The 18,281-nt window shown below is 38.0% G+C and overlaps 1 protein-coding gene across 4 annotated transcripts in view; it reads left to right on the top strand.

The window, feature by feature from the left end:
* The window catches only part of MOSPD2 (motile sperm domain containing 2), a 59,900-nt gene that overhangs the window by 30,058 nt on the left and 11,561 nt on the right, over positions 1-18,281 (top strand). For all 4 annotated transcript variants that reach the window (XR_009518044.2, XR_011246341.1, XM_060002912.2 and 1 more), the window contains exons 9-13: positions 9,183-9,359; positions 13,895-14,007; positions 16,519-16,615; positions 17,386-17,482; positions 18,111-18,240. Coding sequence is in view for 2 of the 4 variants with exons in the window: in XM_060002912.2 (XP_059858895.1) it covers positions 9,183-9,359; positions 13,895-14,007; positions 16,519-16,615; positions 17,386-17,482; positions 18,111-18,240 (614 nt within the window). In the remaining 2 variants the exon portion in view is untranslated. The remainder of the gene's footprint in view (positions 1-9,182; positions 9,360-13,894; positions 14,008-16,518; positions 16,616-17,385; positions 17,483-18,110; positions 18,241-18,281) is intronic.

The following is an 18,281-nucleotide window of genomic DNA, read 5'->3' as shown; positions in this document are numbered from 1 at the left end:
ACAGTACTTGAAACCTGTTTCTAAAATAAGACTGGGTCATGGCACATGAGGCTGTATTCTTTCCTCAAGGAAAAAGGAAAAGCAATATCTTACCATCCTAAGAAAAATCATAGATATCGTAAAATAGCAAGCAGTGTTACAGACACTTTTTATTTAAGTTTTCAAGTTGTTAAATGTTTATTTGTGAATAGGTCATGTCTTTACATGGTTCTAAACTGAAACCTATGGAGTAAAAGTATTCAGAAACAAGAAACAAGTATTCAGTAAAAAGTCTTTGGACTGCTATGCCAACCACACTGTTCCCCTTCCTAGTTTCATTTCTTATTTTTATTTCCAGGGATCTTTGTTACCTATATAAGCAACTATAGTAAATATGCAATACATATATAAGCAACTATAGTATATATATAATTCTTTCTCCCTCCCATCTGTTTTAAAAAAGTAGTGTATTTATACACTATTGTGTATCCTGCTTTTTTCTTCACGTCTTACAGATCATTCTAAATTAATATGTGATAAGCTGTCTTACTCTTGTTTATGGCTGCATAGTATTCCAGTGTCTAGAGATGAACCATAAATTGTTTAAGGAATAACCATAAGTTATTTAATTTCCTTTTGATGTGTCTTTAGTTTGCTTCCAGTTGTTTACTGTTGAACAGTTTTTAATATATACTGTCATTTCCATTTTTTGGAAATAATCTTACTACTTAGAAGTAAGAGACCAGGAGTAAGTAGATATATGTTAAATTTTTAATACTCCATAACAATGAAACATATTTGGATAATGACTTTTTTAAATAAACTGTGAAACCTATGGATTTGGTATGCTTTGGGTTAATTTGATTAATACTTCAATTATTTGATTTTTACAATCTACTTTGTACTGGCAAAATTGTATTCAACTAGAACCAAAGGACTAGCAAAATGAAAAGTTGTCGTGTGTGCTTTTCTTTGTTTTCTTTCATTTTAAAAAAGTTGAACCAATATTTTTTGGGGGGAGCTATCAATCTTTTATTTTTATAGTACATATTTTATTTGTACAATACATCTGGAACCTATCAAAGATCATCTCTTAGCGACTGAATAAAATATCTGAACCACAATTTACTCTTTTTTTTTTTTTTTTTTTTGCGGTACGCGGGCCTCTCACTGCTGTGGCCCCTCCCGCCGCGGAGCACAGGCTCCAGACGCGCAGGCTCGGCGGCCATGGCTCACGGGCCCAGCCGCTCCGCGGCACGTGGGATCCTCCCGGACCGGGACACGAACCCGCGTCCCCTGCATCGGCAGGCAGACTCTCAAGCACTGCGCCACCAGGGAAGCCCCACAATTTACTCTTACTCTCCATGAGGATGATGTGTTATACAGAAAGTTCTCAGCAGCTTTTGGCAACCAGCTAAAGATGATTTTAAAAAGGAAAAAAAGAAAAGAAGAAATAGTACAAAGTCCTTAGACAACACTTATGATCTGAGACTCAGATTTATTTTAAAGGATAACAAATATATATTATCCTTAGGTCTAAGATTCTGTTTCCAGACTATCAGAACTCAACATAATCCTCCACAGAACTCCCAACACACTTCAACTCACTGCAAGAGAAACTGGGTGGGGTGGGGGTAACAGAAAATTGAATTTTTCCTATACAGACATGCACAATAATTTCTTCAGCCAAATTGGACCTTAAACTGGTTATGAGTATCTTGATTCCCAGACATCTGAAAAAGCAAATGAAAAGTCTCTATTATTACTGAATGATGGTCATTAAAGGTGGCTGAAAATATGTTTCTTTTTTCCCCCTTAAACATCCAATTATTTCTTTTTTTTTTAACTTTTATTGGAGTATAGTTGCTTTAAAATGTTGTGTAAGTTTCAGGTGTACAGCCAAGTGAATCAGTTGTACATATATATACATACATATCCATTCTTTTTCAGATTCTTTTCCCATATATTACAGAGTGTTGAGTAGAGTTCCCTGTGCTATACAGTAGGTCCTTGTTACTTATCTGTTTTATATATAGTAGTGTGTATATGTTAATCCCAATCTCCTAACTTATCACTACCCCCATGTTTCCCCTTTGGTAACTGTAAGTTTGATTTCGAGATCTGTGAGTCTGTTTCTGTTTTGTAAATAAGTTCATTTGTATCATTTTTTATTAGATTCCACATATAAGTGACATCATGTGATTCTTGTCTTTCTCTGTCTGACTTCACTTAGTATGATCATCTCTAAGTCCATCCATGTTGCTGCAAATGGCATTAATTCTTTCCTTTTATGGCTGAGTAATATTCCTTTATATATATGTAGCACATCTTCTTTATCCATTCCTCTCTTGGGCATTTAGGTTGCTTCCATGTCTTGGCTATTGCAAATAGTGCTGCAGTGAACGTTGGGGTACATGTATCTTTTCAAATTATGGTTTTCTCTGGATATATACCCAGGAAGTGGGATTGCTGGATCATATGGTAGTTCTATTTTTAGTTATGTAAGGAACCTCCATACTATTCTCCATAATGGTTGTACCAACTTTCATTCCCACCAACAGTGCAGGAGGGTTCCCTTTTCTCCACATCCTCTCCAGCATTTATGATTTGTAGATTTTTTTTTAAAAATGATGGCCATTCTGACCAGTGTGAGCTGATACCTCATTGTAGTTTTGATTTGCATTTCTCTAATAATTAGTTATGTTGAGCATCTTTTAATGTACTTCTTGGCCATCTGTATATCTTCTTTGGAGAAATGTCTATTTAGATCTTCTGCCCATTCTTTGATTGGGTTATTTTGTTTGTTTGTTTTTTTAACTGCATGAGCTGTTTGTATATTTTGGACATTAATCCCTTGTTGGTCGCTTTGTTTACAAATATTTTCTCCCAATCTGTGGGTTGTCTTTTTGGTTTTGGTTTCCTTTGTTGTGCAAAAGCTTGTAAGTGTAATCAGGTCCTATTTCTTTATTTTCATTTTTATTACTCTAGGTGGTGGAACAAAAAAGATATCGCTGCAATTTATGTCAGGGAGTGTTCTGCCTATGTTTTCTTCTAAGAGTTTTATGGTATCTGGTCTTACATTTAGGTCTTTGATCCATTTTGAGTTTACTTCTGTGTATGGTGTTAGAGAGTGTTCTAATTTCGTTCTTTTACATGTAGCTGTCCAGTTTTCCCAGCACCATTTACTCAAGAGACTGTCTTGCCTCCTTTGTCCTAGTTTAGTTGACCGTAGGTTGGTGTGTTTATTTCTGGACTTCCTATCCTGTTGCATTGATCTATATTTCTGTTTTTATGCCAGTACCATAGTGTTTTGATTACTGTAGCTTTGTAGTATAGTCTCCAGATTGCTTTGGATATTTGGGGTCTTTTGTGTATCCATACAGATTTTTTAATTTTTTGTTCTACTGTGGAAAATGCCATTGGTAATTTGATATGAATTGCATTGAATCTGTAGATTGCCTTGGGTAGTGTAGTCATTTTGACAGTATTGATTCTTCCAGTCCAAGAACATGGTACATCTTTCCATCTGTTTGTGTCATCTTCAGTTTCTTTTATCAGCGCCTTATAGTTTTCAGAGTACAGGTCTTTTGCTTCCTTACGTAGGTTTATTCCTAGGTATTTTATTCTTTTTGATGTAATGGTAAATGGGATTGTTTCCTTGATTTCTCTTTCTGATCTTTCATTGTTAGTGTATAGGAATGCAAGAGATTTCTGTATATTAATTTTGTATCCTGCACCTTTACTGAATTCATGGATGAGCTCTAGTAAGTTTTCTGGTAGCATCTTTAGGATTCTCTATGTATATTATCATTTCATCTGCAAACAGTTGACAGTTTTACTTCTTTTCCATTTTGGATTCCTTTTATCTTCTCTGATAGTTTTGGAAGTCCTGTACACAGCAGTGTTGTATAAAAGTGGTGAGAGTGCACACGCTTGTCTTGTTCCTGATCTTAGAGGTAATGCTTTCAGCTTTTCACCATTGAGTATGATGTTAGCTGTAGGTTTGTCATAAATGCCTTTTATTATGTGGAGGTATGTTCCCTTTATGCCCACCTTCTGGAGAGTTTTTTATCATAAATGGGTGTTGAATTTTGTCAAAAGCTTTTTCTGCATCTATTGAGGTGATCATATGGTTTTTATTCTTCGGTTTGTCAGTTTGGTGTATCACACTTATTGACTTGTGGATATTAAAAATCCTTGCATCCCTTTGGATAAATCCTACTTGATCTTGCTATATGATCCTTTTAATGTATTGTTGGATTCAGTTTGCTAGTATTTTGTTGAGGATTTTTACATCAATGTTCATCAGTGATATTGGCCTGTGATTTTCTTTTTTTGATATCTTTGTCTGGTTTTGGTACCAGGGTGATGGGGGCCTCATAGAATGAGTTTGGGAGTGTTTTTTACTGTGCAGTATTTTGGAATAGTTTCAGAAGGATAGTTGTTAGCTCTTCTCTAAATGTTTTATAGAATTCACCTATGAAGCCATCTGGTCCTGGAGTTTTGTTTCTTGGGAATTTTTAAATCACAGTTTCCATTTCAGTACTTGTGATTGGTCTGTTTATATTTTCTATTTCTTCCTGGTTCATTCTTTGGAGATTGTACATTTCTAAGAATTTGCCCATTTCTTCTAGGTTGTCCATTTTATTGGCATATAGTTGCTTGTAATAGTCTCTTGTGATCCTTTGTATTTCTGTGGTGTTTGTTGTAATTTCTCCTTTTTCATTTCTAATTTTATTGATCTGAGCCCTCTCCCTTTTTTTCTTGATGAGTCTGGCTAAAGGTTTATCAATTTTGTTTATTTTCTCAAAGAACCATCTTTTAGTTTCATTGATCTTTTCTGTTGTTGTCTTCATCTCTATTTCATTTATTTCTGCTCTGATCTTTATGATTTGTTTCCTTCTGTTAGCTTTGGGTTTTGTTTGTTCTTCTCTTTCTAGTTGCTTTAGGGGTAAGGTTAGGTTGTTCCTTTGAGATTTTTCTTGTTTCATTAAGGTAGGATTGTATTGCTGTAAACTTCCCTCTTAGAATTGCTTTGCCGCTTCCCATGGGTTTTGGATCTTTGTGTTTTCATTGTCATTGTCTCTAGGTATTTTTTGATTGCCTCATTGATTAATTCAGTGATCCATTGGTTGTTTATTAGCATATTTAAATTCCACGTGTTTGTGTTTTTTACGGTTTTTTTCTTGTAGTTGATGTCTGTCTCATAGCATTGTGGTTGGAGAAGATTGTTGATATGATTTCAGTTTTCTTAAATTTACCAAGGCTCACTTTGTGGTCCAGCATGTGATCAATCCTGGAGAGTGTTTCCCATGTACTTGAGAAGAATGTGTATTCTGCTGCTTTTGGATGGAATGCTCTATAAATATCAGTTAAGTCTATCTGGTCTAATGTGTCATTTAAGGCCTGTGTTTCCTTATTGATTTTCTGTCTGGATGATCTGTCCATTGATGTGAGGTGTTAAAAGTCCCCCATGATTATTGTGTTACTGTCAATTTCCCCTTTTATGTCTGTTACATTTGCCTTATGTATTGAGGTGCTCCTAAGTTGGGTGCATATATATTTACAGTTGTTATATCTTCTTTGATTGATCCCTTGATCATTATGTAGTGTCCTTCTTTGTCTCTTGTAACAGTCTTTAGTTTAAAGTCTATTTTGTCTGATATGAGTATTGGCACTCCAGCTTTCTTTTGATTTCCATTTGCATGGAATACCTTTTTCAGTCCCCTGACTTTCAGTCTGTATGTCCCTAGATTTGAAGTGGGTCTCTTGTAGACAGCATATATATGGGTTTGTATCCATTCAGCCAGCCTATGTCTTTTGGTTTGAGCATTTAATCCATTTACATTTAAAGTAATTATCTGTATGTATGTTCTTATTGCCATTTTTTATTTTATTTTTTTGGCCATGCTGCATCACTTGCAGGATCTTAGTTCCCCAACCAGGGATTGAACCCAGGCCATGACAGTGAAAGCACCAAGTCCTATGCACTCGACCGTCAGGGAATTCCCTTCTTAATGCCATTTTGTTAATTGTTTTTTCCATTTGTTTTTGTATGTCTTTTTTCTCCCCTTCCTCTTTTGTTCTCTTGTGATATGGTGACTTACTTTAGTGTTGTGTTTGGATTCCTTTTTCCTTTGTGTGTGTCTATTGCAGATTTTTGGTTTGCGGTTACCATGTTTTGATATAGCAGTCTATATACGAATAAGATTGTTTTAAGTTGCTGGTCTTTTAATTTCAAATGCATTTCCAATATCCTGCGTTTGTACTTCCCTCTTCTCATGATTGATGGTTTTGATAGCATATTTGTGTGTGGATTATTTCCTACCTTTACTGTTAGTTTGCCTTTACCAGTGAGCTTTTCCATTCATAATTTTCTTGTTTCTAGTTGTGGCCTTTTTTTCCCCCATCTAGAGAAGTTCCTTTAGCATTTGTTGCAAAGCTGGTCTGCTGGTGCAGAATTCTCTTAGCTTTTGCTTGTCTGTAATGCTTTTGATTTCTCCGTTGAATCTGAATGAGATCCTTGCTGGATAGAGTAATCTTGGTTGTAGGTTTTTCCCTTTCATCTCTTTAAATATATCGTGCCACTCCCTTCTGGTCTGCAGAGTTTCTGCTGAAAAATCAGCTGATAACCTTCTGGGAGTTCCCTTGTATGTTATTCATTGCTTTTAATATTTTGTCTTTGTGTTTAATTTTTGTCAGCTTCATTAATATGTGTCTCGGGGTGTTCCTCCTTGGGTTTATCCTGCGTGGGACTCTCGGCACTTCCTGGACATGGGTGACTATTTCCTTTCCCATGTTAGGGAAGTTTTCAGCTATTATTTCTTCAAACATTTTCTCAGGTCCTTTCTCGTCCTTCTGGCACCCCTTTAATGTGAATGTTGGTGCATTTAATGTTGTCACAGAGGTCTCGCAGACTGTCCTCATTTCTTTTCTTTTTTCTCTATTCTGTTTCGTGGCAGTGATTTCCACCATTCTGTCTTCCACTTCATCTGTTCTTCTGCCTCATTTATTCCACTCTTCATTCCTTCTAGTGTATTTTTCATTTCAGTTATCATATTGTTCATCTGTGTTTGTTTTTTCTTTAGGTATTCTAGCTCTTTATTAAACATTTCTTGTGTCTTCTTGGTCTGTGCTTCCATTATTTTTCCGAGATCTTGGATCGACTTTACTGTCATTACTCTGCATTCTTTTTCGGGTAGATTGCCTATCTCCACTTCATGTAGTTGTTTTTCTGGGGTTTTTATCTTGTTCCTTCATCTGGGACATAATCCTCTGCTGGTCTCATTTTGTCTAACATGCTGTGATTGTGATTTCTGTTCCACAGCCTACAGGGTTGTAGTTCTCCTTGCTTCTTCTGTCTGCCCCCTGGTGGATGAGGCCAGTCTAAGAGGCTTTTGCAGGGAATTCCCTGGCGGTCCAGTGGTTAGGAGTCCATGCTTTCACTATTGAGGGTGCACATTCAGTCCCTGGTTGGGGAAACTAAGATCCTTCAAGCCACACGGTGCGGCCAAAAAAAAAAAACCATTTATTTAAGAGGCTTGTGCAGGTTTCCTGTTGGGAGGTACTGGTTCCTGCCCATTGGTATACAAAGCTGGGTCTTGTCCCTCTGGTGAGCAGCTGTGGGCTCAGGAAGACTTTAGGCAGAATGTCTGCTGATGGGTGGGGCTGTGTTCCCACTGTGTTGGTTGTTAGGCCTGAGGCATCCCAGCACTGGACCCTGCAGGGTGTTGGGTGGGGCCAGGTCTTGGTGAGAAAATGGCAGCCTCCAGGAGAGCTCACGCCAATGAGCACTCCCCAGAACTACCACCAGTAGTGTCTTTGTCCCCACAGTGAGCCACAGCTACCCCCCCACCTCATAAGGAGACCCTCCAGTACTAGGAGGTAGGTCTGGCCCAGGCTCCTATGAGGTCACTGCTTTTACCTGTGGGTCCTGGTGCTCATCAGACCTTATGTGCGTCCTCCAAGAGTGGAGTTTCTGTTTCCCCCAGTCCTGTGGATTCCTGTGATCAAACCCTGTTGGCCTTCAAAGCCAGATGCTTTTGGGGGCTCCTCCTGATGCCAGACCCTCAGGCTGGGCAGCCTGATGTGGGGCTCGGGACTTTCACTCCTGTGGGAGAACCTCTGCTATCTAATTATTTTCCGGTTTGTGGGTAGCCCACCCAGCAGGTATGGAATTTGATTTTATTGTGATTGCACCCCTCCTATTGTCTCGTTATGGCTTCTTGGTTTTGGATGTAGAATATCTTTTTTGGTAGGTTCCAGTGTTTTTTTGTCAATGTTTGTTTAGCAGTTAGTTGTGATTTTGGCGTTTTCATGAGAGGAGGTGAGCTCATGTCCTTCTACTCTGCCATCTTGTCTCGGTCCTCAATCACAAACGTTTCATTTTGGCGTGCTCATTTTTTGTCCATATTTTTATGCCTTCTGGGTTTCATGTTTTACTTAGAAAAGGCCTTCCCTTACTTAGTTTTTGTGTTTTTGGGGTTTTGTTGTTTTTTTAATCCTCCTATGTGTTGTTCTGGAGCTTATGTCGTTTTTTTAAAAATACACATATACATTTAGAGCTTTCATACATCTGAAATTCTTTTTGGTATAAAGAATGAGCTAGGGACTTCCCTGGTGGTCCAGTGGTAAAGAATCCACCTTCCAATGCAGGGGACACGGGTTCGATCCCTGCTCGGGGGACTAAGATCCCATGTGCTGCGGGGCACCTAAGCCCACGCGCCACAACTACTGAGCTCGTGTGCCTTGATGAGAGAGCCCACATGCCGCAAATTACAGAGCCCATGCACTCTGGAGCCCGTGCACCACAACTGCAGAGCCCGTGCACCCTGGAGCCCGTGTACAACAGCTAGAGAGAGAAAACCCGCACGTCACAACTAGAGATAAGTCCGTGCACTGCAACGAAAGATCCCACATGCCACAACTAGGACCCGACACAGCCAAAAAAATAAAAAGTAAATTTTTTTTTTAAAAAAGAATGAGCTGAAGATCCAATTTCGTTCTTTTACAGATGGCTGGCCAGTTGTCCCACACCACATCCTGCTTTTACCCTTGCTGTTTCAAAATGCTTGCTTTGTTTTAAATTTCACTATCTAATTAGCTCTGTTTTCTTGGCCAGAGGAATGGATTTTAACTTTTACTAAGAGAATTATTTCTCCACCCACCTCTTAGCAAGCTGATACAAAATTCTTTTCTCTCAGGATCCTTTCAAGTATAGCTATCCACCACTTGTAGATGATGACTTCCAGACACCATTGTGTGAAAATGGGCCTATTGCCAGTGAGGATGAAGCTTCAAGTAAAGAAGATATAGAAAGTGATGGCAAAGAAACCTTGGAAACAATTCCTAATGAAGAACAAACAGCTCTTCTTAAAAAGGTAAGTTTTTTAACATCTTTATTGGAGTATAATTGCTTTACAATGGTGTGTTAGTTTCTGCTTTATAACAAAGTGAATCAGTTATACATATACATATGTTCCCATATCTCTTCCCTCTTGCGTCTCCCTCCCTCCCACCCTCCATATCCCACCCCTCTAGGTGGTTACAAAGCACTGAGTTGATCTCCCTGTGCTATGCGGCTGCTTCCCACTAGCTACCTTTTTACGTTTGGTAGTGTATATATGTCCATGCCTCTCTCTCACTTTGTCACAGCTTACTCTTCCCCCTCCCCATGTCCTCAAGTCCATTCTCTAGTAGGTCTGTGTCTTTATTCCCGTCTTACCCCTAGGTTCTTCATGAACTTTTTTTTTTCTTTTTAGATTCCATATATATGTGTTAGCAAACGGTATTTGTTTTTCTCTTTCTGACTTACATCACTCTATATGACAGACTCTAGGTCCGTACACCTCACTACAGATAACTCAATTTCGTATCTTTTATGGGTGCGTAATATTCCATTGTATATATGTGCCACATCTTCTTTATCCATTCATCTGTCGATGGACACTTAGGTTGCTGCCATGTCCTGGCTATTGTAAATAGAGCTGCAATGAACATTTTGGTGCATGACTCTTTTTGAATTATGGTTTTCTCAGGGTATGTGCCCAGTAGTGGGATTGCTGGGTCATATGGTAGTTCTATTTTTAGTTTTTTAAGGAACCTCCATACTTTACTCCATAGTGGCTGTATCAGTTTACATTCCCACCAACAGTGCAAGAGGGTTCCCTTTTCTCCACACCCTATCCAGCATTTATTGTTTCTAGATTTTTTGATGATGGCCATTCTGACTGGTGTGAGGTGATACCTCATTGTAGTTTTGACTTGCATTTCTCTCATGATTAGTGATGTTGAGCATTCTTTCATGTGTTTGTTGGTAATCTGTATATCTTCTTTGGAGAAATGTCTATTTAGGTCTTCTGCCCATTTTTGGATTGGGTTGTTTGTTTTTTTGTTATTGAGCTGCATGAGCTGCTTGTAAATTTTGGAGATTAATCCTTTGTCAGTTGCTTCATTTGCAAATATTTTCTCCCATTCTGAGGGTTGTCTTTTGGTCTTATTTATGGTTTCCTTTGCTGTGCAAAAGCTTTGAAGTTTCATTAGGTCCCATTTGTTTATTTTTGTTTTTATTTCCATTTCTTTAGGAGATGGGTCAAAAAGGATCTTGCTGTGATTTATGTCATAGAGTGTTCTGCCTATGCTTTCCTCTAATAGTTTTATAGTGTCCGGTCTTACATTTAGGTCTTCAATCCATTTTGAGCTTATTATTGTGTATGGTGTTAGGGAGTGATCTAATCTCATACTTTTACATGTACCTGTCCAGTTTTCCCAGCACCACTTATTGAAGAGGCTGTCCTTTCTCCACTGTACATTCCTGCCTCCTTTATCAAACATAAGGTGACCATATGTGTGTGGGTTTATCTCTGGGCTTTCTATCCTGTTCCATTGATCTATCTTTCTGTTTTTGTGCCAGTACCATACTGTCTTGATTACTGTAGCTTTGTAGTATATTCTGAAGTCAGGGAGCCTGATTCCTCCAGCTCCGTTTTTCTTTCTCAAGATTGCTTTGGCTATTCGGGGTCTTTTGTGTTTCCATACAAATTGTGAAATTTTTTGTTCTAGTTCTGTGAAAAACACCAGTGGTAGTTTGATAGGGATTGCATTGAATCTGTAGATTGCTTTGGGTAGTACAGTCATTTTCACAATGTTGATTTTTCCAATTCAAGAAATGGTATATCTCTCCATCTATTTGTATCATCTTTAATTTCTTTCATCAGTGTCAAAATTTTCTGCATACAGCTCTTTTGTCTCCTTAGATAGGTTTATTCCTAGATATTTTATTCTTTTTGTTGTAATGGTAAATGGGAGTATTTTCTTGATTTCACTTTCAGATTTTTCATCATTAGTGTATAGGAATGCAAGAGATTTCTGTGAATTAATTTTGTATCCTGCTACTTTACCAAATTCATTGATTAGCTCTAGTAGTTTTCTGGTAGCATCTTTAGGATTCTCTATGTATAGTATCATGTCATCTGCAAACAGTGACAGCTTTACTTCTTCTTTTCCGATTTGGATTCCTTTCATTTCCTTTTCTTCTCTGATTGCTGTGGCTACAACTTCCAAAACTATATTGAATAAGAGTGGTGAGAGTGGGCAACCTTGTCTTGTTCCTGATATTAGTGGAAATGCTTTCAGTTTTTCACCATTGAGGATGATGCTGGCTGTGAGTTTGTCATATATGGCCTTTATTATGTTGAGGAAAGTTCCCTCTATGCCTACTTTCTGCAGGGTTTCTATCATAAATGGGTGTTGAATTTTGTCAAAAGCTTTCTCTGCATCTATTGAGATGATAATATGGGTTTTCTCCTTCAATTTATTAATATGGTTTATCCCACTGATTTATTTGCGTATATTGAAGAATCCTTGCATTCCTGGGATAAACCCCTCTTGATCATGGTGTATGATCCTTTTAATGTGCTGTTGGATTCTGTTTGCTTGTATTTTGTTGAGGATTTTTTCATCTATGTTCATCAGTGGTATTGGCCTGTAGTTTTCTTGCTTTGTGACATCCTTGTCTGGTTTTGGTGTCAGGGTGATTGTGGTGTCATAAAAGGAGTTTGGGAGTGTTCCTCCCTCTGCTATGTTTTGGAAGAGTTTGAGAAGGATAGGTGTTAGCTCTTCTCTAAATGTTTGGTAGAAGTCGCCTGTGAAGCCATCTGGTCCTGGGCTTTTGTTTGTTGGAAGATTTTTAATCACCATTTCAATTTCAGTGCTTATGATTGGTCTGTTCATATTTTGTATTTCTCCCTGATTCAGTCTTGGCAGGTTGTGCATTTCTAAGAATTTATCCATTTCTTCCAGGTTGTCCATTTTATTGGCATGTAGTTGCTTGTAGTAATCTCTCATGGTCTTTTGTATTTCTGCAGTCAGTTGTTATTTCTTCTTTTTCGTTTTGAATTCTATTGATTTGAGTCTTCTCTGTTTTCTTTTTTTGATGAGTCTGATTGAGATGAGTCTAATTGATTAATGGTTAATCAATTTTGTTTATCTTCTCAAAGAACCAGCTTTTAATTTTTTTGATCTTTGCTGTCATTTCCTTCATTTCTTTTTCATTTATTTCTGATTGGATTTTTATGATTTCTTTCCTTCTGCTAACTTTGGGGGGTTTTTTGTTCTTCTTTCTCTAATTGCTTTAGGTCCAAGGTTAGGGTGTTTATTTGAGTTGGTTCCTGTTTCTTAAGGTAAGATTGTATTGCTATAAACTTCCCTCTTAGAACTGCTTTTGCTGCATCTCATAGGTTTTTGGTCATCGTGTCTCCATTGTCATTTGTTTCTAGGTATGTTTTGATTTTTTCTTTGATTTCTTCAGTGATCACTTGGTTATTAAGTAGTTTATTGTTTTGCTTCCATGTGTTTGTATTTTTTACAGACCTTTTCCTGTAATTGATACCTAGTCTCATAGCATTGTGGTCAGAAAAGATACTTGGTACCATTTCAATTTTCTTAAATTTACCAAGGCTTGATTTGTGACCCAAGATATGATCTGTCCTGGAGAATGTTCCATGAGCAGTTGAGAAAAATGTGTATTCTGTTGTTTTTGGATGATGTGTCCATTGGTGAAAGTGGGGTGTTAAAGTCCCCGACTATGATTATGTTAGTGTCTATTTCCCCTGAAAAAGGTATTTTTCACAAAAAAATGAAATTGAGACAGAAGCTGTGACATAGCCCCAATTCTACCATAGCTGGCTATGTAATTTTAGGTAATGCACTTAACTTGCTGCCCTTCCATATCTTTGTACGTAAAAAGAAAGAGGAAGGATAGCACTAGTTGACTGGTAGTGTGCTACAGTATATAAAAGGTTGATTCCTTGCTTTTGTATAGAAATTGGCTAAACACATCTTACAAGAGTCCTTTTTTTCTAAAGTATTTTTTATCTATCTAAAATAAGTAAAAGTAATTAACTCAGAACATTACCTTGACCTACTTTCTCTTTTTCATTTTTAAAGAACACTTAGTTATGTTTTTATGAGATATCAGGGACTTGATAGAGGGATAAATATATTGCAGTGTAGAACAGATTTTAAAACGCTTAAAAGGGAGGGGAATTCCCGGGTGGTCAAGTGGTTAGGACTCTGCGCTCTCACTGCTGAGAGCCTGGGTTCAATCCCTGGCTGGGGAACTAAGATCCCACAAGCCATGTGGGGTGGCCAAAAAAATAAAAACTCTTAAGGGAATGACCATGTTACATTTTCTAAAAGGGCCTATTTACATAGTAGGCACTCAAATATAGGTCAATCATCAGGTTACTATATGTTAAATATATAATTTAGATATAATAAACCCATGTTAAAGATTGCAATTTGGATTGAGTCACTATAATGCTTACTTTTTGACCTAATGAACTGCCTGTCAGTGTGAAATTCAATTTATCTGTTTTTCTTCATATATATATATATATATATTTTTTGTCTTTAGGTTAACATAATTGAACCTACTTTCAAAGCAGAAGAGAATGAAAAAGTTGATTCCAAAATGAAAGCTTTCAAGAAACCATTGAGTGTGTTTAAAGGGCCCTTATTACACATCAGGTACTAGTTGAGGATTTTATTAACTATGCTTTCATAATATATCTTGATCCTTTTGAGGGAACTACAAAATTAAGAAAACTTCTGGCCTGTTTTTGAAACTGTGGAAATATAAAATTAAGGGTTATCTGAAGACTCACATTGGTTTCCAGATATAGTGGGTATTTGTAGCTACCTTTTTGTTATTTATTCTGTTGAGTGTGTTTAAAGGGCCTTTATCCCGCATCAGGTAATAAGAGTGAATATTCATATATTAACAACAAATCTGAATGACATATATTTTTCTCATTTTACTGATAGTGTTTGACTTGCACAAGTCTGAGGTTGCCAGAAATGACACTGAAGTAGCCATTTATCAGTTTGACCTTCCAAAAGCTAAAGCTGAACCAGAAAAATAGGGTTTTTACCAAAGCCGAATTTCAGCACATCTCTCTTTTTCTGTCTAGGTTGTTCAATCCAAAAAATTCAGTATTGTTGCCTTATCATGATGTAAAGACCTTTCTCACTAATGATGCTTTTGGTTGGTAAATCTGTACAGCCTTATGTTAATACTGCTTTACCAACTTTATTTAGTAATGGCCTACTGTATCATTTTCTATCCCTTTACTTGAAACCTTTGTATGTTACTGTTAAAGACTCATGAACAACAGAGCCAGACATTTTAAACATCAAATCTGAAATTCTCGACAGGATTGGTTTGTTTACATATATTTTGAAAACTGTTCTATTTGGATTTATCTTCACCATCTGCAGGAGTCTGTGTGTGAGAGGGAAGGAGGGAAACACACGTGCATGTTCTTTTCCGTGGTTTTTCTTTGTAGTTTCCCCCACTTTGGAATTTGTTTCCCATTTTTCCCTCTACTAGTTTGGAAGTTAGTTTTTTCTCTGGAGGCCTGTCAAAACCATAGGTCCTGGCTTGTAACTATCAAGGTATGGCTAGAAGATCCGGCTAGGGAGAAAGCCAACTCTGCAGTGCCCACCCATCTCTCCAGAAAATCAGCACTCCCTCCCTCTCCCTCCCTCTCCCCCTCTCCCTCTCCCTCCCTCCCTCCCTCCTTCCCTCTCTCTCTCTCTCTCTCTCTCTCTCTCTCTCTCTCTCTCTCTCTCTCTCTCTCACACACACACACACCACACACCACACACCACACACCACACACCCCTAACCAACCTCTGTCTCCCTAGAGCTTTTCATGGTTTTTGTGCTGGATACTGAGAGCAGTTCTGAGATCCATTAACCTTCCTGTTTTTTCTGTGGTATATTTCAGATTGGGTTTTAAAAAGATGCCAGCAACCATGCTAATTTATGTCTTGTCCAAAGCTGGGCACAGCTCTCCTGGGAGAGCACTTTTTTAAAATGTGTGTTCTTTACATGAATAAATATCTCTGATAACGCACATATTCCTGATATAAAATGAATCTATTTAAAGGTGGAGCTTATAGTCAAGGGCTATCTGAAGAATTCACCTTTTTATCTAAAAATCACAGTCTGGGCTTCCCTGGTGGTGCAGTGGTTAAGAATCCACCTGCCAATGCAGGGGACACGGGTTCGAGCCCTGCTCCGGTAAGATCCCACGTGCTGCGGAGCAACTAAGCCCGTGTGCCACAACTACTGGGCCTGCGCTCTAGAGCCCGAGAGCCACAACTACTGAAGCCCGTGCGCCTAGAGCCCCTGCTCTGCAACAAGAGAAGCCACCCAATGAGAAGCCCACGCACCGCAACAAAGAGTAGCCCCTGCTCGCCGCAACTAGGGAAAGCCCACGTACAGCAACAAAGACCCAATGCAGCCAAAAATAAAAATAAATTTTTTTTAAAAGTAAGTAAACAAATAAAAATCACAGTCTTCTGCATCATTTGGAGGCACCCGATTTGGCTCATGTAATTAAACTACACAAACTTTGCTTGAGTCTTTTTATTTTTAAAATACAGTGGCCAGTAACAGTAAAATTTGCATTTGAGCCTCACTGATTTTTTGACAGTTTTTTCCAGTAATTCCTGCCCCATATTTTGTGTTTTTCTCCTTCCATATTATTTAGAAAAAACCTTTCTATAGTCAGGACTTATTCTGTTACTTAAATATATCCCTGATGACCATTTTGAGTTATACTCTTTTCTCTTGATGTATAAAAATGTGCCCCATTCTAATGTTTGTAATTAGGTAAAGTTGAAGCAGCAGTTTCTTCTCTGATTTTTATCTTTCACCTACCAAAGAGGTTTAATAAAGAAACCTTAAGATGGTGCTGATTATAGGACTAATTCAGAATCTTCCTAATTCGCTCCTGTACGTCCCTATTTTGCTTTTAGATCTAGGGGGAAACCATAGGACTTTTTAGTGTGCATTGAATCAGTAAGATTAAAATACAAAATATATTAGGTATTGTTTTGTAATCTCCTTTGATGAAATCTCTTTATACAAATGAGTGTAAAGTATTAACCAAATGTTTTTCTTCAAGCTGATGATTAGATTGTCATTTATCCTGAGCAATACCATTGGCTTATGCTTTTGTTGTCACCTAGCCCAGCGGAAGAACTGTATTTTGGAAGTACAGAATCTGAAGAAAAGAAAGCTTTAATAACGTTGACAAATGTAACGAAAAACATAGTGGCATTTAAGGTAAATACCTGAAAGATATAAATTGTGTGTGAAAATTGAAAGATTGATAATTTTGAACTTGTACAGTGGTTTTATTTCTGTTTTTAGGCTTGTCATACTGCCTTCTATCTCTGTGTGTCACAGCTTATCTAAAATTTTCCCTAAGGTCTGTATCTTAGTCTTTAATGTGCAGTAATAGGGTACTGTCCAAATTAGTCCCAGGGTTTGTTTGTTTAAAAAAAAAAAGACACTTTTCATTGTATGAATAATTTAATTCATAGAGAGTGAAAAAATAAAACTATAAAATCTAAAGTGCAGTTTCCCCCAAGTGTAGTATATTCTGGAGTATAGTTTATACTGGATACTAACCTGACACTGAGCATTAAGTATAACAGGACTGACTCCACCACTGCCCCTTATTGTAGGGTATTACTTCCTTAAATCACCTACTTCCTAGATGTCCTTTGATTGCTGCTTTTAAATTTCTGGACACTATTGTAACATGTGTTCTAATGTGTGTTGTTTTTGAACATGAATTATTAAATTCAGGTGATTAACAGAATAAATATGTAACAGTTTTTAGTTTAAGAGGAAGGCTAAGTAACAGACTGATGAGTGTTTTTTTCTAGTAGATTGAGATGCTTTTTTCCTGCAGATGGGGAAAGATATATTCTATATACGTAACCACCAAGATTGTTTTATAGACTTTATTAATGATTTTTAAGTCATTTTAAAGCCATTTCCCCCCAAAGAGCATAAAGGTTATGTGACTACTGTTTTTTTGTAAACAGGTGAGAACAACTGCTCCAGAAAAGTACAGAGTCAAGCCCAGCAACAGCAGTTGTGACCCGGGTGCATCAGTTGATATAGTCGTGTCTCCCCACGGGGGTGAGTTGTCACCTGGCTGGCCACAGTGGGGTGTTATGGGAGGCCTGGGGCTGGGTGATGACTCAGCAAAGCTGGACTGGAATCTAGAAATTAGCAGGGTATCAGCAAGTCACCTCGCCACACTCTGGGCATCTGTTTTCTCACCTGTAAAATGAGACGGGTGAATGGCTCTCATTAGAACAAAATTTTTTTAAGAAGTAAAATTGTTTAAACTGATGCCAGTTAAAATTGAATTTCAAACAAAAAAATTATTCATCTTTAGGAGAACTTTTTCCTTTTTTAAGATAGTTCCGGGCTTCCCTGGTGGTGCAGTGGTTGAGAGTCCGCCTGCCGATGCAGGGGACACGGGTTCATGCCCCGGTCCGGGAAGATCCCACATGCCACGGAGCGGCTGGGCCCGTGAGCCATGGCCGCTGAGCCTGCACGTCCGGAGCCTGTGCTCCGCAACGGGAGAGGCCACAACAGTGAGAGGCCCACGTACCACAAAAAAAAATAATAATAAGATAGTTCCATATTATTCGTTTTCCTTAGTGTTTTCTAGAATAATGCTTAAGCCACATAGCCAACCCTTTGTCCCTTTGTAAAGGTTCCTGTTTATTATATAATAAGTTACCCTTTTGGAATGCAGGTTTAACAGTCTCTGCCCAAGACCGTTTTCTGATAATGGCTGCAGAAATGGAACAGTCATCTGGCACAGGCCCAGCAGAATTGACTCAGTTTTGGAAAGAAGTTCCCAGAAACAAAGTAATGGAGCATAGGTATGCTTTTCCCTTACAGGCTCTCAAATTGCAATGGGAAA

The sequence above is a fragment of the Delphinus delphis genome, chromosome X, assembly GCF_949987515.2.
Source record: "Delphinus delphis chromosome X, mDelDel1.2, whole genome shotgun sequence".
Lineage (NCBI taxonomy): Eukaryota > Metazoa > Chordata > Mammalia > Artiodactyla > Delphinidae > Delphinus > Delphinus delphis.
The sequence above is the reverse complement of the archived record's forward strand: the minus strand, read 5'-3'. Positions and strand labels throughout refer to the sequence as shown.